The sequence below is a fragment of the Drosophila tropicalis genome, unplaced genomic scaffold (genome assembly GCF_018151085.1).
Source record: "Drosophila tropicalis isolate 14030-0801.00 unplaced genomic scaffold, ASM1815108v1 contig_175, whole genome shotgun sequence".
Taxonomy (NCBI): domain Eukaryota; kingdom Metazoa; phylum Arthropoda; class Insecta; order Diptera; family Drosophilidae; genus Drosophila; species Drosophila tropicalis.
Window position 1 is genome coordinate 120,474 of NW_027172621.1, and position 18,040 is coordinate 138,513.

Sequence of the window (18,040 nt, forward strand, 5' to 3'; positions counted from 1 at the left end):
CAAAAGTGTGACAAACGGGTTTTTGTATAATATATTTAAACTACCCGCTATGGACAGTACCTTGTCAAGTGGCATATGGAAAGATTCTTTTGATAAATTGTTGGTTCGTCAACCGTATGTATTAATATTATTGTGCTCACACTTCAATGTTGTTATTCATTAATTTCTTTTCAGATTGCTTCGTGAGCTAAACATAATAAAACAAAATGTTCGCGCATCTTTCAATATTGATTCTAGTTTGGAAAATACTAACCCTAACATATCCTTTACTAATATTGTTGAACCTTTAAAAATAAATGCACGATTCTGTGATATAGTGGATAATCCCAACAAACCAATCAAAGTTATTTCAACTCCCCATACTAAAGATTGCAGCACACACCTATTCCGCTGTGCACTATCACCAATAACAGGGTCGCAATTGAGCTTATTTAAAGACATTTTTAATGTTGGGATTAATATGTATGGTGTGTAACATAAAAAGTTTATCAGTATTGTTGAAACAAGGTCTTTTAATATTGATTTTTTCAGAAGAGGACTCTGAAATAAAAAATAGCAATTCGGAACCATTATTAAATAGGCCAGAATGCTTGGAAACCAAATCGGATGAAGCACGTCAAGGAAAAAGTAGTTTACTCATTTTACAGCCAGGAAAATGGCGTAAGTCATTGGTTTTTTGGCGTCGTATACACACTAATGAAGCTCTATGCGACTTGGAGCGGTCTGTGAAAGAACCAAGAGTGCACGAAAACAATAAACTTGATCACAAATTTCTATGTGGACGTAAAACCATTTCTAATAATAATAGTGTATCATCAGTAGATTATGAGAAACAAGTACTGATGTATTGTCAACAGAGTAAGGCAATAGGCTTTGATACCGAATATGATTTTCCAAACATAAAAGGCGCCAGTAAAATTGGAGAAGGAGTTTTCGGCGAAGTGTTTAAATTCACCGGAAGAACAAATCCGAAAAACGAAGTAGTATTAAAAATAATACCAATTGAAGGAAAAACCGTAGTCAACGGGGAAACCCAAAAGACTTTTGAACAAATCTTGCCAGAAATTGTAATTACAAAAGAGATGTGTAATCTTCAATTTTGTGAACGTAATTCAACTTCGGGCTTTGTGAACATTCAAAACGTAAATAATTTCTTTAATTTTATTTTTTAACTCTATCTACTTTAACTCACTTGTAATGCATCTAACACATTTAACAAAACTAACAAATGGCAATTTGATTCGTAGGTATCGCTAGTAAAAGGTGTTTATCCACAATACTTAATAAATCTCTGGGATAACTTCGATAAGGAAAAAGGGTCGGAAAATGATCACCCTAAAATCTTTAAAGAACATCAACTATTTGTTGTTTTGGAACTCAAGTTTGCAGGTCAAGATCTGTCTACATTTCGATTTACGAACGCAGAACAAGCGTACTATGCCTTTTTGCAGGTACATTTTTACATCGGCTTTTCACAAAGTGTTATTTAAATATTTTTAATACGCCCTTTTAAGATAATGACTACGTTGGCTGTTGGTGAACTAGAACATCAATTTGAGCATCGAGATTTACATTGGGGTAACATACTTATAAAGGCGGCAAGCGTAAAAAAAATACCATTCAAACTAAATGGCAGGATCCTGTCAATACCATCGAAGGGAATTAGAACTACCATAATTGATTATACTCTGTCAAGAATAAAATTTAACAAATTTTGTTACTATAATGATCTCTCTAGTGATGAGGAACTATTCGAGGCAACTGGAGACTACCAATATGACATATATCGCAAGATGCGCCAGGAACTCAAGTGAGTAGAAAGAATCATCTATATTTTCGTATTAAACTAATGTAATTTTATTGTAGAAACAATTGGACAGCATTTGCGCCTAAAACTAATGTACTGTGGCTTTCTTATATAAATAAAAAAATGATCGATTGTGTTAAATATAAGAGTGTGAACACTAAAACGCATAAGTTATATGTTGAGAAACTTAAAGCCCTACAGAACATCATACTTACGTTCGAAAGTGCAGCTCATGGCGTTAGTTATGTGTTTGGTTACTGATACTTTTAGATATAAATAACTCTTTAAAATAATTTACTAGGATGTCTTATATTTTTATTTATTCAAATGCGGGTTGAATTTAAGAGTTCCCTCCTAACAAAAAGCTGTTTTAAAAAGAGCTTTTTTAAGTCTATTCGTACAAAAACCAGTGTGTACATTTAAAGCTTTGGCTGGCTATTTGACACACTTGAGTAACTTCAAAGGATATTTGTATTTCAGTTCTTGGTATAATTTCCCGGGACAAAAAGTGCAGCATTTGGACTAAATTTACACTTAATTAAAAACACCTTGAACAAATCCTATAAAAACAAAGTTTTTTACAACAAAAAACCATACCTAAACTTTTTGTTTTTTACAAATTATAGTGTAATTTTTTAAAAATACATACTTAATGTACTTTATTCATACACACATAAAAACTTGATGTTTATAAAAAATATACGTAAAAAGTTTAATGCATAGTTAGGAAAAACTACGCACAAAGGTGAGCTGAGTCAGTGGTTAAAGTATGTGCTACGAACATGTACACTGAAAAGCTAATAATATAATAATACACAAAAATATAATAAAATATAGTTTTTTCCTTATTCCTTTGGTGTGTATATAGTATACGTAATGTTAACATATGTATGTATGTACATACATACATACAGGCACTTTCCTTATTCAAGAAGTTAATTCTGAAGAAGAGAGTTCTTTTTCTGTTGCTTACACCCAACTATTTTCTTTGTAATTAAGATGTGGAGTTTAGTATTCTGAAATTTAGTCTACAAGTTAAAGGGTTAAAATCCAATCTTAGCAGTTAAATTTTGTCTGAATTCTGCAGACCCATTCTCTAAACCACTTGTGTCAATTTATATGTATGTAGGTATGTATGTATGTATGTACATATTGTTTGTAGTTCGACATATGTACATACATACATATGTACATACATATGGATCCGTGTTTCTGTAACGTAACGTACATACATACATATGTATTTCTATACAGATGTAAAAAGTTATTTTTCTCATGACTACATATGTACATATGTATGTACATATGTATGTATGTATGTATAATTTTTTTTGCGGTATTAATGTCTTAAAGATTTTGTTAATATCGATGATGTTTTTGCAACGCATCGATTATTCAAGTTCACTATATGTATGTATGAATGTACGTAATTTTTATGCCCTTTTCATCCCCCTGGTTAACAAATTTGAATTGTTCTGATTGAAATACATACAGTCAGCAAAAAAAGTCAACATACACCTCCAATTTTTTTTTTAGGAAATAAAATGAGATCTCTAATTGTAAGCGGTGATTAAAACATGTAGGTAATGAATTTGCCCTGTTCTCATTTCGAACGTCTTCTATCGAAATGCTTTTGCCACTTATGATTACACTATGCAACAAATTGAAGGTTATTGAAATCAAACCGCACCGGACCTTTTTTTCTGAAAGTTCATATGAGCTAATTATGACTTATATATCGAATTCTTCTTCATGCATGCGACTTAAATCATCCTCATTTATTGTAGAAATGTTGTTAATGGTTAAATAAATTCATTTTAAGAATGTTATATAGCCCAAAATTACTTTTTTCAGCTACATTTCTAGAAAAACTTACAATTAAGCCCTTTTTTAGAGTAGTTTTGGAAGTATTTTTAATTTATAACTATTTTTTGATAGAATTATATCAAGATTAATTTAAAACGACAAGTATATTTTTAAATTTGGAAAATTATAAACGAGTTCTTTTTGGTTGTGGTTGTGGCGCGAATCGCGGCCGACTGTACAGCGGCCAGGGTAGCGGCAGTCGAGACAGCAACGGGTACGACAGTGGGCACGGCAGCAGCAGACACAGCAATGACGTCGACGGCAGCGGCGGGTACTGCAGCGGCGGGCACAGCAGTGAGCACGGCAGCAGCGGGTACTGCAGCAGCGGATCCTGCAGCGGCGGGCACAGCAGTGGCGGGTACAGCAGTGGCGGGTACAGCAGCGGCGGGTAAGGGAGCGGCGGGCACAACAGTGGGCACGGCAGCAGCAGACACAGCAACGGTGTCAACGGCAGCGGCGGGCGTGGAAGTGGCCGTCTTAGACGCAGAACGTGTGGCCTGCGTCCCAGCTGATAGTGTTCCACCAGGTTTGGCGGCAGGCGACGACAGCGCTGATTCTTCGCTGTCTCGGAAGCGTGCAGTCGGCGAATTTGCACGACTGTGGCTGACGGCGGCACCTCAACTCTACGTGCGCGCAGAGCTCTCGTCATCTCGTCTTTGGTGATTCCCATTGTGGAACTGGTCAGGACGATTTGACCTGAAATGATCAAAACTTTTAAAGTTCATTTATATACACAACAATAAAATCAGTTCATCTTTTGAATTAAAGGAATGAAGATAGTTGTGGTACTAGATTCCCCTTTATATATTTTGAAAAAAGTTCGGCAATGGCACTTCGGAAACAGTTCGACTCGTGCTTGTCACAAAAAAAAAATGATTTTCAAAGAAAAATTGGTCCACATGTCAAAACTACACTTAAAAAAATGTTTGTTGACAAATGGAAAAAATAGTTTTCTCTTGATTGACAATTTGAATTCGATGTGCAATGCGTTATTTGCTTTCAAGTTTCTTTAAAGTTGGTTATAATACAATAAATAAAAAAAAAAAGTTTCGGACTTTGTGTTTGTTGCAACACACAAATCAGTTGCTGTTCAGCAAGAAACATTTCTTTTTGCTATACTGTTTTTTTTAGTGTAAAGCAAGAACAATTTTCGTACTTCGTGTTTGTTGTCACACACAAAAATGCAAAACCTAATTTTTGATTGTATGCATGCCTACCCCTGGACTAGAACTATGAATTGTGCTAAAATATTTATGTAAGGATACATTAAAAACAAACATCTATTATCAAAATCATTGTGGCGACGATTCTCACCTCTACCAGGTCGAAATTTGAATCATTTTAAGTAATTTGTTTTTAGTGACTCGCAGTTTTGTAACAAGACAATTTGCGATATTAGACCAGACCGGAGCTCCGTAGAATAGTATATTTTAAAATATTGATCTGAATAAATACATTGCGTTTTCTTGTTAATAATTTCGCCTGAGTTTTTTATTTGTAATTTATGAATAAATGAGACAAGTGTATTCACAAGTGTAAAAATAACACAGGTTTTATTTGTGAATGGTTTTAAAACTATGTAATGTGGTTTTAGTGCTACTTTGAAACAACAGTGCCGCTCAACTGAATAGGTTTGAAAAATATTTCTTCTATTTTTCTTCTCTCTTTGTTCCTATGGCATTTTTTCCTTCTTTCTTTTTTGTTTTGAACTCTCCTTTGGTTACTCATAATATGACAAAAAAATGTAACGGGTTCTATGCAACGGTAATTCAGAATTTTGCTTTCATCGTGAAACTTGCTAAATGTGTGGTCTATTTTTGGCTCATCTGATTGAGTTTGACAACTTTGACTTCACTTTTTGATTGACTGCGTGATTGAAAACACATAATTTCTTTGGTCTACTTAAATTTAACGTAATTGCTACCATTTTTTTAAAATATGGGTCGCGGAAAATCTTTAACCGATTTTGAAAAAGGTCAAATTAGAGGCTATATTGAATCTGGCCTAAAACGTAATGAAATAGCAAAGAAAATTGGTCGAAGCCAAAACGTAGTAAGTAATTTTCTTCGTAATGAAGCAGATTACGGGGAAAAAATGAAAGGAGGAAAAAATATGCTACAACGGCATCAGAGAGGCGACTAATCCTTCGAACTGCTTCTAATTCCCACCTCTCTGCCAGTAATATCAGGGATGAATGCGGTGTAGATGCTTGATTGGCAACGGTAAAAAGAGTTATTCGGAGTGCTAAACATTTAAAAAGATTAAAAATAAAAAAAAAAAAAACCTCCTCTTAATGATGCACGAAAGGAAGCACGACTTCGATTTGCGCGGGATCACATGACTTGGAACAAGGAGTGTAAGGCTGTTGTCTTCTAGGACGAAAAAATGTTCAATCTCGACGGACCGGATGGCTATAACTATTATTTTCACGATATACGAAAAGAGGAATGCTTTTTGAGTCGCCATCAATCCTGTACAGGAGGCGTAATGGATTGGGGAGCCATATCGTTTTATGGAACTTGTGAGCTGCAGTTTGTTTCATCAAAGATGAATGCGAACGTCTACAAAACTGTGCTCCAAAAGGCTTTTCCCCAGTTTTCCGAAATTTTTGGACCTATTCAATGGACATACCAACAAGACAACACCCGCATCCATACATAGCCCGGGTCACAAAACAGTGGATTAACGACTAGAATGTCAACTTGCTCGAGTGGCCGCCATACTCCCCAGACATAAATATTATCGAAAACATTTGGGGACTTTTATCCAGGAGAGTGTATGAAGGGGTGATCAAATCTATTTATTTATTTATTTATTTTTTATTTTCTAAGCTTTAAAACTTGATCATTTTAAAATATATTGAAAGAGAAAAGGGAAAAAATTATAGTACCGATTTCCCAAGCTCCAAATTAGCGCAGGACATAAGTTGAATGAGTTTCTTTCGATTTTGTATCAGTTACTTTGACCCAGTGTAGCCAGTTGCTCTAATACCCTAACAGTCAGGAATGGTGCACATAAGGTGACATAAGTGACGGTGCATAGTTGATAGTGTTTGACTGGATCCGATGGCTTTTCTCTCCAGACAACATCTTGACTATGTCGGCTGAGAATACAAAACTGTAGGACCTGTAAAGAGATAATCGTTAAGTGAAAACTACTCTCAGTTTCCGACCCAAACCGGGTCATCTGTTAGATAAAACCGTTGTCCATTATTGACTTCATCTGGTGGCAATTCGCGCATATGCCCTTATATAAGTATTCCCTTCTAAAGTTTACATTTGCTTTTAGATTTCATCTTGTTGTAAGAGCTTCTTGTGGAGTATCCATAAGCTCAGGATTAGTGACCTTAAATGGAGGTTCAACGATGTACTTCCCTTCATCTCGAGTGTGTGTAGCTAGAAAGTGTTTCTGTAATTGTTCTTCATCAGGTTCCCATTTGGATGTGGAACTATTGTCCTCTAGCTCCCAAAACCTCTGGAGCGAAGCATTAATGTCGATGTAGGATGTCAAAGCGATGTCGTTGTTATCTCGAGGCATGGTGATAGAGGTGATGACCCATCCAAAAAACGTTGAAATTGCAGTGAGTTTGCCCGTATTGTCGTGAAACTTTATATCTGTAATTGTAGAACAAACATGTTCACCACTACACAACAGGAGCGTATGCCTTCGCAGATGCATCGGAGAATCCATGCAATTCAACTAACCGGGGTATTTGAATGTGTTGTAGAATATCCAAATCTGCTCGCCATTTGATCCAATTGTCCGCTAGTTGCTTAGGGAGTTTGTCATCCCATCCCAAATCAAGAAGGCATAATTGTTGAAGGAGTATTTTGAATTGGACCACAATTGGTGCCAAAAGCCCAAGTTGAACAAAGATCCGTGAGACATCCGATACAATTTGTCGTTTTGTACAATCGACATTTTCTGTTAGACCTACATTATAAGACAATGTGTCAAGACCAGGTTGCCAGTAAAGTCCAAGAACCTTCAATGGAGATGATTGCGTAGAATCAGTTCCTTCTGCTGGTATGCGAGGTGTGTTCGATACCCATTTCCCAAGCTCCAAATTAGCACAGGACACAAGTTGAATGAGTTTCTTTCGATTTTGTATCAGTTCCTCCTCACTGTTTGACCCAGTGTAGCTAGTTGCTCTAATACCCTAACAGCCAGGAATGGTGCACATAAGGTGCTATAAGTGACGGTGCATAGTTGATAGTGTTTGATTGGCCGATGGAGAGAACTCCAGACAATTCTCCGGAAGTCGCGGTATTTGTTGATCTTTCTGGTGGCAATTCGCGCATATGCCCTAATATAAGTATTCCCTCACTCACACTTCGGAAACCTTTTTTGCTGCAGGGCAAAAAAAACGATTCCAAGCCGCAAACAACAAAATTGTTTGTCAAATGCAGGCAAGCAAGCAGAGCTTGCTTGGCAGACAGTGGCTGCGCGACCAGCGAAAAAGGCGATACCCAAGAAGCGTCCACCTGCTTTTTTGGTCCAGGGAAAGGGCAACTAAATCCATCTAGCGCCGAAATAGTCGGCCAGCTGAGACAGGACATAGGGGGCAGGTTGAGGCGCCGGGCAGGTTGAGGCGCGCGTCACACCTCACCAGGATAGATGTGCTGGATATGGACGGCGAAACCACGAGGGAAGAGATAGTACGCGCGTTATCAGAGCAACTGAGCGTGCAAATTGAAGACTCGCATATAAAAAGTCTGCGCCCAGCCCACCACGGCTGTCAAAGGGCAATCTTATGCGTCCCGTCAGCAGTGGCCGAGATCATCTTGAAGGTTGGCAACCTCAAGATAGGATTTACTGTGTGCCGCATCCGTAAAAACACATCGGCGGTCAGATGTTATAGGTGTCTGACGTTCGGCCAGCGTGCCCCCCAGCGTGAGCCATGATAATTTTTGTAGAGCGCTTGACGAGATAGTCAACGACGCGCGTTCTCGCAGCCCAGGCGGGCTATTTAGGTCGTCATTATGGAGCGTTGGTGAAATCTACACGGCCAGCGACCACGAGGCGATATTATTCACCATAGGCGTCACCAAACCCCGTCAGGCGGCGCTGCCCCAAAGCAGGGTATACAAGAGCGACACTCTGGACGTAAGAGCCTTCGCCGAGGCATTGGCAACACACGAGTGGACACAGAGCACAGCCCAGCGGATGGCAGACCAGCTATACAGCTTGCTGGCTGCATCGTGCAACGCGAGCATGGCGGTAAGGAGACCTTTTAAGGGACGTCAGCAACCGGCTTTCTGGTGGAAAAGCTCAATTGGAGACATACGTAGAACGTGCCTAGCCTCGAGGCGCCGTTACCAGAAAGCAAGGAAGCGACACGGCCGACCAGGACCCTTGGGGCAGGGCATACAAAATCGTAGTCAAGCGATTCTACGCCAACAGATTCTCTTCTCCTACTGAAGCCAGCGAGTTGGAACGTATTGTCTGCGATCTTTTCCCCCAGCGAGCGGGCTCCCTAAACTGCAGGCGCGTTGATCATGTTGCTTCCCGCTACCACGTACCAGTCACCAACGATGAAGTGCTTGCGGCCGCCAGGTCGCTGAAACAAAACAAGGCCCCGGGCCCGGACTCCATCCCCACTTCGGCTGGCAATGGCAACTCGCCCAGAAATATTCGCGGCAACCTTCGACCAGTGGCTGAAGGAGGGAGTATTCCCATCTCAGTGGAAGTTGCAAAAGCTGGTGCTGCTCCCCAAGCCTGGGAAACCAGCAGAGGAAGCGTCGTCATATCGTCCAATCTGCCTCGCGGCCTGTCCGCCAATCAGTACGGATTTCGCAAGGCAAGGTCCACAATAGACGCGGTCAGCAGAGTACAGCGGCTGATGCTATTAAGGGTTCTCGATGGAAAGGAGGTGCGTAGGAATACTGCCTAGTGATCACCCTGGACGTGAAGAATGCCTTCAACACGGCGGATTGGGGCTGATTTCTTGATGCTGCCAGAAGCTTCGGGATTCCATCGTACCTGTACGAGGTGATATGGAGCTTCTTTTCGGGGAGAAAGCTGGTGTACGCTGCGTCGACTAGATCCGTTCAACGGCAGGTGTCTGCAGGAGTGCCTCAGGGCTCTGTTCTGGGTCCTCTTCTGTGGAACATCATGTACGATGGCATCCTAGAGCCAGAATCATGCTCAACACAAGAGGGCCCAAACAGGAGCGGAGAATGTTGCTGATGAGCGTGGTCAAATCGCAAATATTGTACGCAGCCCAGATCTGGGCACCGGCCATGGAGGTCGAAAGCTACTGTCGCCTCATCAGTCCGACTTATCGAATCTGCGCTCTCAGAGTCTGTAGTGCCTTTAGGTCTGTTTCGGAGGATGCAGAATTAGTAGTCGCTGGCATGGTGCCCATCGACATTCTGGCAGCCGAAGTTCGGGCCACTGCAGAGGCCACCAGCAGGGGCATTCTGAAGAGTGTCGCTAAAGCAGACGCTAGAAGGCTCAGTTTGAGGAAATGGCAGGACCGATGGGACGCTGCAGGAAATGACGCATCGCCTCATCCCCAATATTGAGGCTTGGGTCGGTAGAAAGCACGGGCAGCTGAGCTTCTACCTCACGCAGGTGCTGAGCGGACACGTCTGCTTCCGCCAATACTTAAACAGGTTCGGCCACGACCACTTATCAACGTGTCCTGCGTGTCCTGAAGGAGCAATCGAGGAGACCACGTGGTATTTAGTTGTGGCCGCTTCGGTGCGGATAGACAGCGGGCCGAGCGGGCGATCGGCCAGTCCCTATCGGTGGCCAGCTCGGTACCCAGCATGCTGGAGAGCAAGGATAACTGGGCGTCGGTGAGCACCTACTTCGGAGTCATCATGCGCGAGCTTAGGAGACTGGATCGAGAAAGAGTCGGTTCAGCATAGTAGTTGCCACAACCCTGGCGAAGAAATTCCCAATGGGACGTACCGCCGGGCGGGCATTTTTTATGTATCCATGTAAATCGATTTCTGTTGTCAGTCTGGTTGTATTTTGTTGATCTCTTTTTTATTTATGTTAATAAATGAATTTAAAAAAAATAAAAAAATTATTCCCTCATAAAGTTACATATTTGCTTTTAGATTTCATCTTGTTGTAAGAGCTCCTTGTAGAGTATTCACAAGCTCAGGATTTGATGATGCTGACCGTGGCAATCCAAGTGGTTGTATGCATCGTTCTAATACATATGAAAGTTCCAACCCAGTATTTAATAAGACACGACTTATGATATAGTCTCCATTTACCTTTTGAACATAATATGCTTCGATTTAAACCTTTTCCTGTTATCATTTTCGCAGAGCCTTGCTAACAAACGGTTGCACTCCCATTATAAGCCACTAGACTTGATGTAGACAAATCATGATGAGAAGCGTTTGGACTCCGCTGATTCTCCCTTTTACCTTGTTGCAAGTTCCTTGATGCCATTGAGTTACCTGGATTGTGAACCAGAGTTTGGTGCTTACCTTTACAATACTTGCTGGCGAATGATGAGGGACAGACCATCATCCATCAACCTTATGCCCTGATTTTAGGCAATTATAACAGAAAGCCTTTTCCCTGATGAACGTACGACTTTCTGCAATTGTTAAATCCAAGAATTGTTGACATCCATACAGGTTATGATCTGTCGTCTGACATTTGGTGCAGCTGCCAGATTGAACTGCACCAATCGAGTGTGTGACCCTTTTTGTGTTTGTGATTGGTGCTGGCCGAAATCTCCCGTTTGCTCAGCGTCAAGCTTTTCCAATACCAGATATTGTATCCAGCAGCCCCGTCCTGTTTGATTAATCGCATCCAGACCTCGAACAATCTCGTTTGTGACATCTGATATCTTGCGTAAGATGGACACATCAATTTTGTTTGTCGTTGCTAAACCCATAAATTGTTCCAAAAATGAGTTTACAATATGGCGTGGCCTATTGTTTCCAAGCAGTATTGTAAGCTGTTTCAATCATTGCCAGATGCCGCACCAAGTTAGCAGCATCATCGACGTGCAATGTTATCCACTGATGATGTATGTATGTATATATGTATGTATTCGAGTGTTGGTTAACTCCATTTTGTTTTGTATCGTGCTCTCGTAGATATCTTGAAAAGCTGGAAAGCTTTGTGTTCCAGCTAACCGTTAAATTGAATTTTTGGCAAAAATTTTCCAATAGACCCAAAGAAATTCGATCCAAAAGCACCTTATTCGAACGAAAACCGATTCCCTTATTCGGCTCGAATGACCAAAGTATGTTTTGGTCTAGCAGTACCTTGTAATTAAAGTGGTAAAAATTCCCTTATGATTCTTTGCTACTGAATTAATTGAGTGCCAATTTATTACTGAACAAAAAGAGAAAAAGCGCCGACCCAGCAGCGCGCAAATATGTCTGTGTACAATGCTTATGTATGTGTTTGATACTTATGTATGGGTGTTAATCGATTCTTATAACTAAATGCAATCCGTTCATATACAGTAAGTCTTGAATTTTTTGGCTATGCGCTATTCGGCAATTTTTTATATAGACTGGTGTTGTGTGTTTGAGTCTTAATTTTTGTTTATAGAGGTTGTTTGAGGTAATTTGTTCAGGTTCTATTGCAAATACATCATCAAATTTTGAGCATAATTTATGAAGAGGTTCGTTCACAAATAGGGAAAAAGGGCGCGCGAGTTTTTTTAATTATGTTAGTTTTTTTTTGTCCTAGATGGAATATGGAGCACATGTGTATTTTGACTGTTATTATACCCTTGCAAAAAGGGTATATTGATTTTGGTCAGTAGTGTGCAACGCATAGAACAAAGCATTTCCGACCATACAAAGTATATATAGACGAGTTCAAATAGCCATGTCCGTCCGCCCGTCCGTCTGGATCAACGCAAACTCCTGCTAGACCGTAAGAGCTACAGAGCTGAAATTTGGCACGTAGGCTTGCATATACTACGCATATAAACTACTGTGCCAAATTTGATCAAGATCGGGTGACTATATCATATATTCCCATTGGAACGATCGGTCGAAAACAGTGACTTTTGTAAATAACTTCGTTACTTTTAGCGCGATTGCTTTCAAATTAAACATTTCTTAATTTAATATATCTGTTAATGACTGTGCCGAATTTGATAAAGATCGGGTGACTATATCACATAGCTTTCATAGGAACGATCGGTGGAAAACAGTGACTTTGATCAATATCTTCGTTATCCTTATATGATTGTAGGCCATTCTTTGGCAAACATAAGCCATTTTAGAAAAAGCGTTCTAACACATTAATGGCTAATAGGTAAGGAAAGAGTTACCAAAAAAGTTGCAAGGGTATACAAACATTGACGCCGTCGAAGTTAGCCCCGGCCCTCTGGTTTTTATTATAATTTTATATCGTGATGGGAAAATTAGTTTTTATAACATGGAAGATGTATATCATTGAAAGATTGCTGACCTTGAGTCTGGTTTCGCCTATTGTAAATAGAACGTCCTTACCTGTTCCACAAAGTTTAATCTTTTTTTTTTTTTTTTTTTGTTTAGGGGGAAAGCATTGAAAGCCGAAAAGTGTGGGACTTGTATGTTTGTGTATATCGAGTGTATTGTCTGTTTTTTTTTCTGTTTTATTTGTGATACATCAGCTCCTGTGTCTAATAGTAATTTTATTGTCCCTACATCGGCAAACTTTAGAGTTATGTAGCTATTAAGGTTGCGCTTCAAGCTATATATATGATTTGCCCTATTTTTTACATGGGAGGATTTTTGGAGTTCTTCGAATTTTTTCCAACATTTGTAAGTCAAACAATATTATTTTGTTTTGTTCTAGTATAATAATTAGTTCTTGTATTGTTATTGTTACAAAATCTTTGATTATATTTATTTTAATGTTTGTTGTAGTTTTGAGTAATATCATAGTTATTATAACGATTTTTGATTCTAGTTTCATATGCTTAATGCTCTTCGGTTTGCATAGTTTTTTGCCGTTTCTGTTTGAGAGATTTACTTAGTTTTTGTATATCCGACATAAATAAACTTACGTTCTTGCCGTTTAGTTTTAAATTTATTCATTGTGCTTTTGCTACTTGTACTGTTACGTCCGTAATTTGATTTTTTAATGTTTGGATTGTACCTGTTATTGTACTTTCATTTGTTACTAGTAGTCTAATTAGCTTTCTTTTATACATATATGTCGGGGCGTTAACACTTTTACTGAATTCGCTCGTGCTTTTAATACTTTTTACTTTTGACTTTTAACTTAATCACTTTTTATTTAAAACTTTATGGTTAGTTCCCAGGGGTTTATTATTCTGGGGTTTATTATTCTCTTTATATAGGACCTGACCTGAAGACAGCTCACAATATTTGTTGCTTAGGTTGCTTAATCTGTGTATCCACACTCAAATTTGTATGACAAACGTGTTGTGTTTGAAGCAAATTTTGAACGTGGATAGTGTTGTTTGCAGTAATTTTCGTGTTTGAAGTGCGCGTTTGACGAAAATAGAACAGTTTTTATCTTCGACGTGTTTGACGGAACTGATTTGTTTGTCATACAAATTTGAGTGTTGATACACAGCTTTAGATACTTGTCACCTTGTAAATTCAACATTCCAAGTGTCATTCTGTAGCCGCTGTATAGAGAGGGCTACAACTGACACACCTGTCAATTCATTGGAACTATCTAGTAGGCTTTGACTTATTTCCCAACACTATCCGTATCTATTATCCGTATGTCTTCTGCATGTGGCTCTTCGGTGTTTTTTGTTAGTAGGGTTTCAATAGTTGCTTTTAGATTAAGTTTGGCTGGTATTGTTAATTTTATATTATGCTTAGTTGATACACTAATAAGTTGCCTACTTAAAGTGTATATTAGCTCAGTGAAAGGTTTATTTTTTGATTCGTTAATTGTGTCTAAACTGCTGCTCTCGATTTTAATGCAACTCTGGAAGATAGTTTCAATGTGCTTATTAATCGTCTTAGAGTGTATTTTAATTGTCATATTTATACTTTTGTACATTTGTTTGAAACCTTTCTTTTAATATCTCTATGTATTGATCCATCTAAACCTCAATAGTATTTATTACTTTTAATTTGTTTTTATGACATACTTTTCCTTTTTTTTTTTTTACTTATTAATATTGCTTAATATTATACATATGTGCCAAGACTGTTGTTCACTTCACTCATATTTTTTTTTATAGTTTCCACTTTAGACTTTTTACTTTCACTGTAACACTTTTTCTTTGTAACTGTTTGGCTAGTTCCCAGGGGGGTTTATTAACTGAGCTCTCTATCCAGTACACAGTATTTTAAATCATTATAAATCAACCCATTAATTTTATTCTCTTTCTTTTATATTAATAATACTTTTATAATTCATTGACATTATTCATCAAATAATCTTTAAATTATTTATCTTTTCGTCTTCATTTCGTTTTTTTCTCTTTTTTTCTTTACATTATTATTTTTTATATCAATCTCAACAACAACAACTTCTCTTGGACCAGATCCCACCACACAGATCGATAATCGTATTTCTCAATACACACCAGACAACTGCAACAAGCCACCGGTACTCAAGGCGGACCGTGTAAATGTTGGGTGATTTTGACACCAGGGTGTTTTTAAACACAGCACAAATGTGTACGAAAATACTTGAGTTTTTGTGCACACAAGCTGCAAAAGTGAGTAGGTATTCTTTTCGCATATGTGTGTACAGCATGTGGCGGCGCTTGAGCCTCGCAAAAAGGTAGAATGAAAAGACCTACAACAACTGAGTCATTGAATGTGCAGTGTGTCGCCGATTTTGCGGTGTCTTATAATAACTTATTTTATTCATTTAATATATTATATTAGCATTAGATTGCTTCAGTGCATTTATTTAATATAATTAACAAACTAAAAATATTTAAGCTTAACATAATGGAAATATAAACATTATGTCGCTTCAGAGCAAACAAAAAAAAAAAATGTTTTTCTTCAGTGAAATTAATAATAGAAATAAATTACAAATTATTAAATTTTTAATTTCACATAATTTTGTGTGAGTACGGTGGCAAAAATTAACACACTTGCAGTTCTCTGGTCGGAACTTTCATGTGTATCAGAACGATGCATACAACCACTTGAATTGTCACAGTCAGCATCATCAATTTTGGTCACAGGAATCTCTTCGGTTCAGGCTGACACCACATTGGGAAGAGGCACGCTTCAGATCAAGTCACGATACTCAAACAATCACTTAACGGTACAGGCTCATGATCTTGGCAAAATCACATCAACACTGGAAAGGCAGATGTTCTGACGCATCGGCATTTGAGGTCTTTAAGGATCTTCAACTGGCTGACTCAGAATTCACCACAAACGCTCCAATGGACGTTCTTTTGGATGGTGAACATGTTTGGTGTACAATAACAGATAAAAAGTTTTACGACAATACGGGCAAACTCATTGCGATTTCATCGTTTTTTGGATGGGTCATCACCTCTATCACCATGCCTCGAGATAACAACGACATATCTTTGACATCATACATCAACATTAATGCTTCGCTCCAGAGGTTTTGGGAGCTAGAGGACATTAGTTCCACATCCAAATTGGAACTTGATGATGAACAAGTACAGAAACACTTTCTGTACTTATATTAGGGCATATGCGCGAGTTCCCACCAGATGAAGTCAATAATGGACAACGGTTTTATATAACAGAATCACCCGGTTTTGGGTCGGAAACTAGGAGTAGTTTTCGACGGATCATTTTGCGACACCAAAGACAAATCACTTAAAGATTATCACTTTACAGAGCCTAGCATTCAACGCGATTTATTTGCTGTCTGCTTGCGCTTTCGGTTGTACAGTTTTGTATTCTCAGCCGAAATAGTCAAGATGTTTCAGCAGATTTGGGTGAACAAGAAACACCGCGACTTTCGAGGAATTGTCTGGAGAGAAAGGCCATCGGATCCAATCAAACACTATCAACTATGCACCATCACTTATGGCATCTTATGTGCACCATTCCTGGCTGTTAGGGAATTAGAGCAACTATCTACTGTAATAGGCGAAGGCAAGTTTTGACTTGAAGTGATTTATTGGGGCCGCGAGCCCGGTGTTTATAGGGGAGCATTTACATTGGTCTTATGGCTGGTGTCGTTAACCGTACTTTATATTTGCCTGTGTATTTGTTTTCTAATTTATGTCCTGTCTCATTTTTAAAAGTATATTTTGTCGTTCAGTTAGTAATACTTTTTTTGTGTTTTTATCATATATTTCTTTTTGTAATGCTTTAAATTTTTCGATGAGCAGTTTGCTCTATTTTGTGCTATTTGTAGTTTAAATTTTATTGAAGTCATCAATGTTGTAGATGGGTTCTACAGGGTTGTTTCGCAAAGACTAGTTCAAAAGGTGAATAACCATGTACGGTGGATGGAGTAGTGTTAAAGCAATATGTGAAGTATTCTAGATATTCATCCCAATCGTCCTTTTTAATGGATATCTATGACCTGATAAACTCATTGAAAGTTCTATGGCTCCTTTCTACTGTTCCAAGAGTTTGATGAAGGTGAGCCGTGGAGTTAATTTTAGTTATGTTAAAATTTTTGCAGAGTTCTATTAGTATTGAATTCATATATTCTGTTCCCATATCTGTTAGAATTGTTATAACTGAGCCGTTAATTAAAATAAATTTTTCAAATATTGCCTTTGCAACCGCTTTTGCACTTTTGTTTGGTATTGGTATTGATATGAGATATTTGGACAGGTCGCAAATAATAGTAAATGCGTATTCATTACCATTCATTGATTTTGGTAATGGTCCAATTGTGTCTATTATAATAGGCCGACATGATTTTTGCTGACGTTAACTTGAGAGGTGTTCCTAACTAATTCGGGTACGCTGATTCTGACTGCATACTTGGTTTTTGTCCATCACGTCCAGATTTTGTGAAATCTGGAGATCTGGGAATGGAAAATAGGCACCCAAAAGTATACTATAGAAAGTTTAAACAAAAATTTTCTACTTTTTTAACAGATTTTAAAATATTCTGTATAAGAAAATTAGTTCTTGTTTGCACATAAAACTAATAAACAATATGTTACACGCAGCAGAATTCCATAATTCTTTAAAATTAAAAAGCAGACAATACTTGGAATCCCTATAGCATACTTTTTGGTTGAAATTTTACTCATTATAGAACTATATCCAGAGTGTAAGATATTATCCATTATAACAAAGAAATAACTCTTTGATATTTTGTAAATTTCTGTTAAACCAAGCCTAATATATTAATAGGATAAAATAATAATGTTTTTAGTACAATATTATGCCTATATCATGGAATAATATATTGCAAATTAGGTCATTTTGAATAATTTGAACGCATTTTTTTCGAAATCCTGACGTGATGGAGAAAAACTAAGTACAG

At 38.2% G+C, this 18,040-nt stretch overlaps 4 protein-coding genes and 1 long non-coding RNA gene across 6 annotated transcripts in view; 4 read left to right on the forward strand and 1 right to left on the reverse strand.

Moving 5' to 3' along the window:
• Window positions 1–4: 4 nt before the first annotated feature.
• Window positions 5–2,100, forward strand: Haspin (haspin). Of its 2 annotated transcripts, none has more exons than XM_068283841.1 (6): window positions 5–114; window positions 175–467; window positions 532–1,142; window positions 1,248–1,451; window positions 1,515–1,810; window positions 1,867–2,100. In XM_068283841.1, exons 1-6 carry the CDS (start codon window positions 50–52, stop codon window positions 2,066–2,068), a joined length of 1,671 nt encoding a protein of 556 aa, XP_068139942.1. In that variant the 5' UTR covers window positions 5–49; the 3' UTR covers window positions 2,069–2,100. The 2 variants fall into 2 exon arrangements, with proteins under 2 accessions (XP_068139942.1, XP_068139943.1); XM_068283842.1 differs by having other exon boundaries at window positions 535–1,142.
• A 29-nt stretch (window positions 2,101–2,129) lies between these two features.
• The window catches only part of LOC137572064 (uncharacterized), a 132,136-nt gene continuing 116,225 nt past the window's right edge, over window positions 2,130–18,040 (forward strand). The window contains exon 1 of the mRNA XM_068283844.1: window positions 2,130–2,552. The gene's annotated coding sequence lies outside the window, so the exon portion shown is untranslated. The remainder of the gene's footprint in view (window positions 2,553–18,040) is intronic.
• On the reverse strand, window positions 3,759–5,067 carry LOC137572066 (uncharacterized). Its single transcript, XR_011031523.1, has 2 exons — window positions 4,988–5,067; window positions 3,759–4,369 (listed from the first exon to the last, which is right to left on the reverse strand). It is a non-coding gene; the product is annotated as an uncharacterized lncRNA (long non-coding RNA).
• Window positions 8,302–9,566, forward strand: LOC137572057 (uncharacterized). The gene is made up of 3 exons (XM_068283835.1): window positions 8,302–8,566; window positions 8,634–8,893; window positions 8,976–9,566. Exons 1-3 carry the CDS (start codon window positions 8,302–8,304, stop codon window positions 9,564–9,566), a joined length of 1,116 nt encoding a protein of 371 aa, XP_068139936.1.
• LOC137572058 (uncharacterized) lies at window positions 9,817–10,548 on the forward strand. Its single transcript, XM_068283836.1, has 3 exons — window positions 9,817–10,104; window positions 10,169–10,290; window positions 10,389–10,548. Exons 1-3 carry the CDS (start codon window positions 9,817–9,819, stop codon window positions 10,546–10,548), a joined length of 570 nt encoding a protein of 189 aa, XP_068139937.1.

Bases quoted from the DNA above. Each gene is read 5' to 3' on its own strand.
- Haspin (XM_068283841.1), top strand. From the start codon at position 50: ATGGACAGTACCTTGTCAAGTGGCATATGGAAAGATTCTTTTGATAAA. The intron at 115-174 runs GTATGTATTAAT...ATTTCTTTTCAG, and splicing joins AAATTGTTGGTTCGTCAACC to ATTGCTTCGTGAGCTAAACA. The intron at 1,811-1,866 runs GTGAGTAGAAAG...ATTTTATTGTAG, and splicing joins AAGATGCGCCAGGAACTCAA to AAACAATTGGACAGCATTTG.
- LOC137572057 (XM_068283835.1), top strand. From the start codon at position 8,302: ATGGACGGCGAAACCACGAGGGAAGAGATAGTACGCGCGTTATCAGAG. The intron at 8,567-8,633 runs GTGAGCCATGAT...CTCGCAGCCCAG, and splicing joins CGGCCAGCGTGCCCCCCAGC to GCGGGCTATTTAGGTCGTCA. The intron at 8,894-8,975 runs GTAAGGAGACCT...GAACGTGCCTAG, and splicing joins CGTGCAACGCGAGCATGGCG to CCTCGAGGCGCCGTTACCAG.
- LOC137572058 (XM_068283836.1), top strand. From the start codon at position 9,817: ATGCTCAACACAAGAGGGCCCAAACAGGAGCGGAGAATGTTGCTGATG. The intron at 10,105-10,168 runs GTCGCTAAAGCA...GGGACGCTGCAG, and splicing joins GCAGGGGCATTCTGAAGAGT to GAAATGACGCATCGCCTCAT. The intron at 10,291-10,388 runs GTTCGGCCACGA...CGGTGCGGATAG, and splicing joins TTCCGCCAATACTTAAACAG to ACAGCGGGCCGAGCGGGCGA.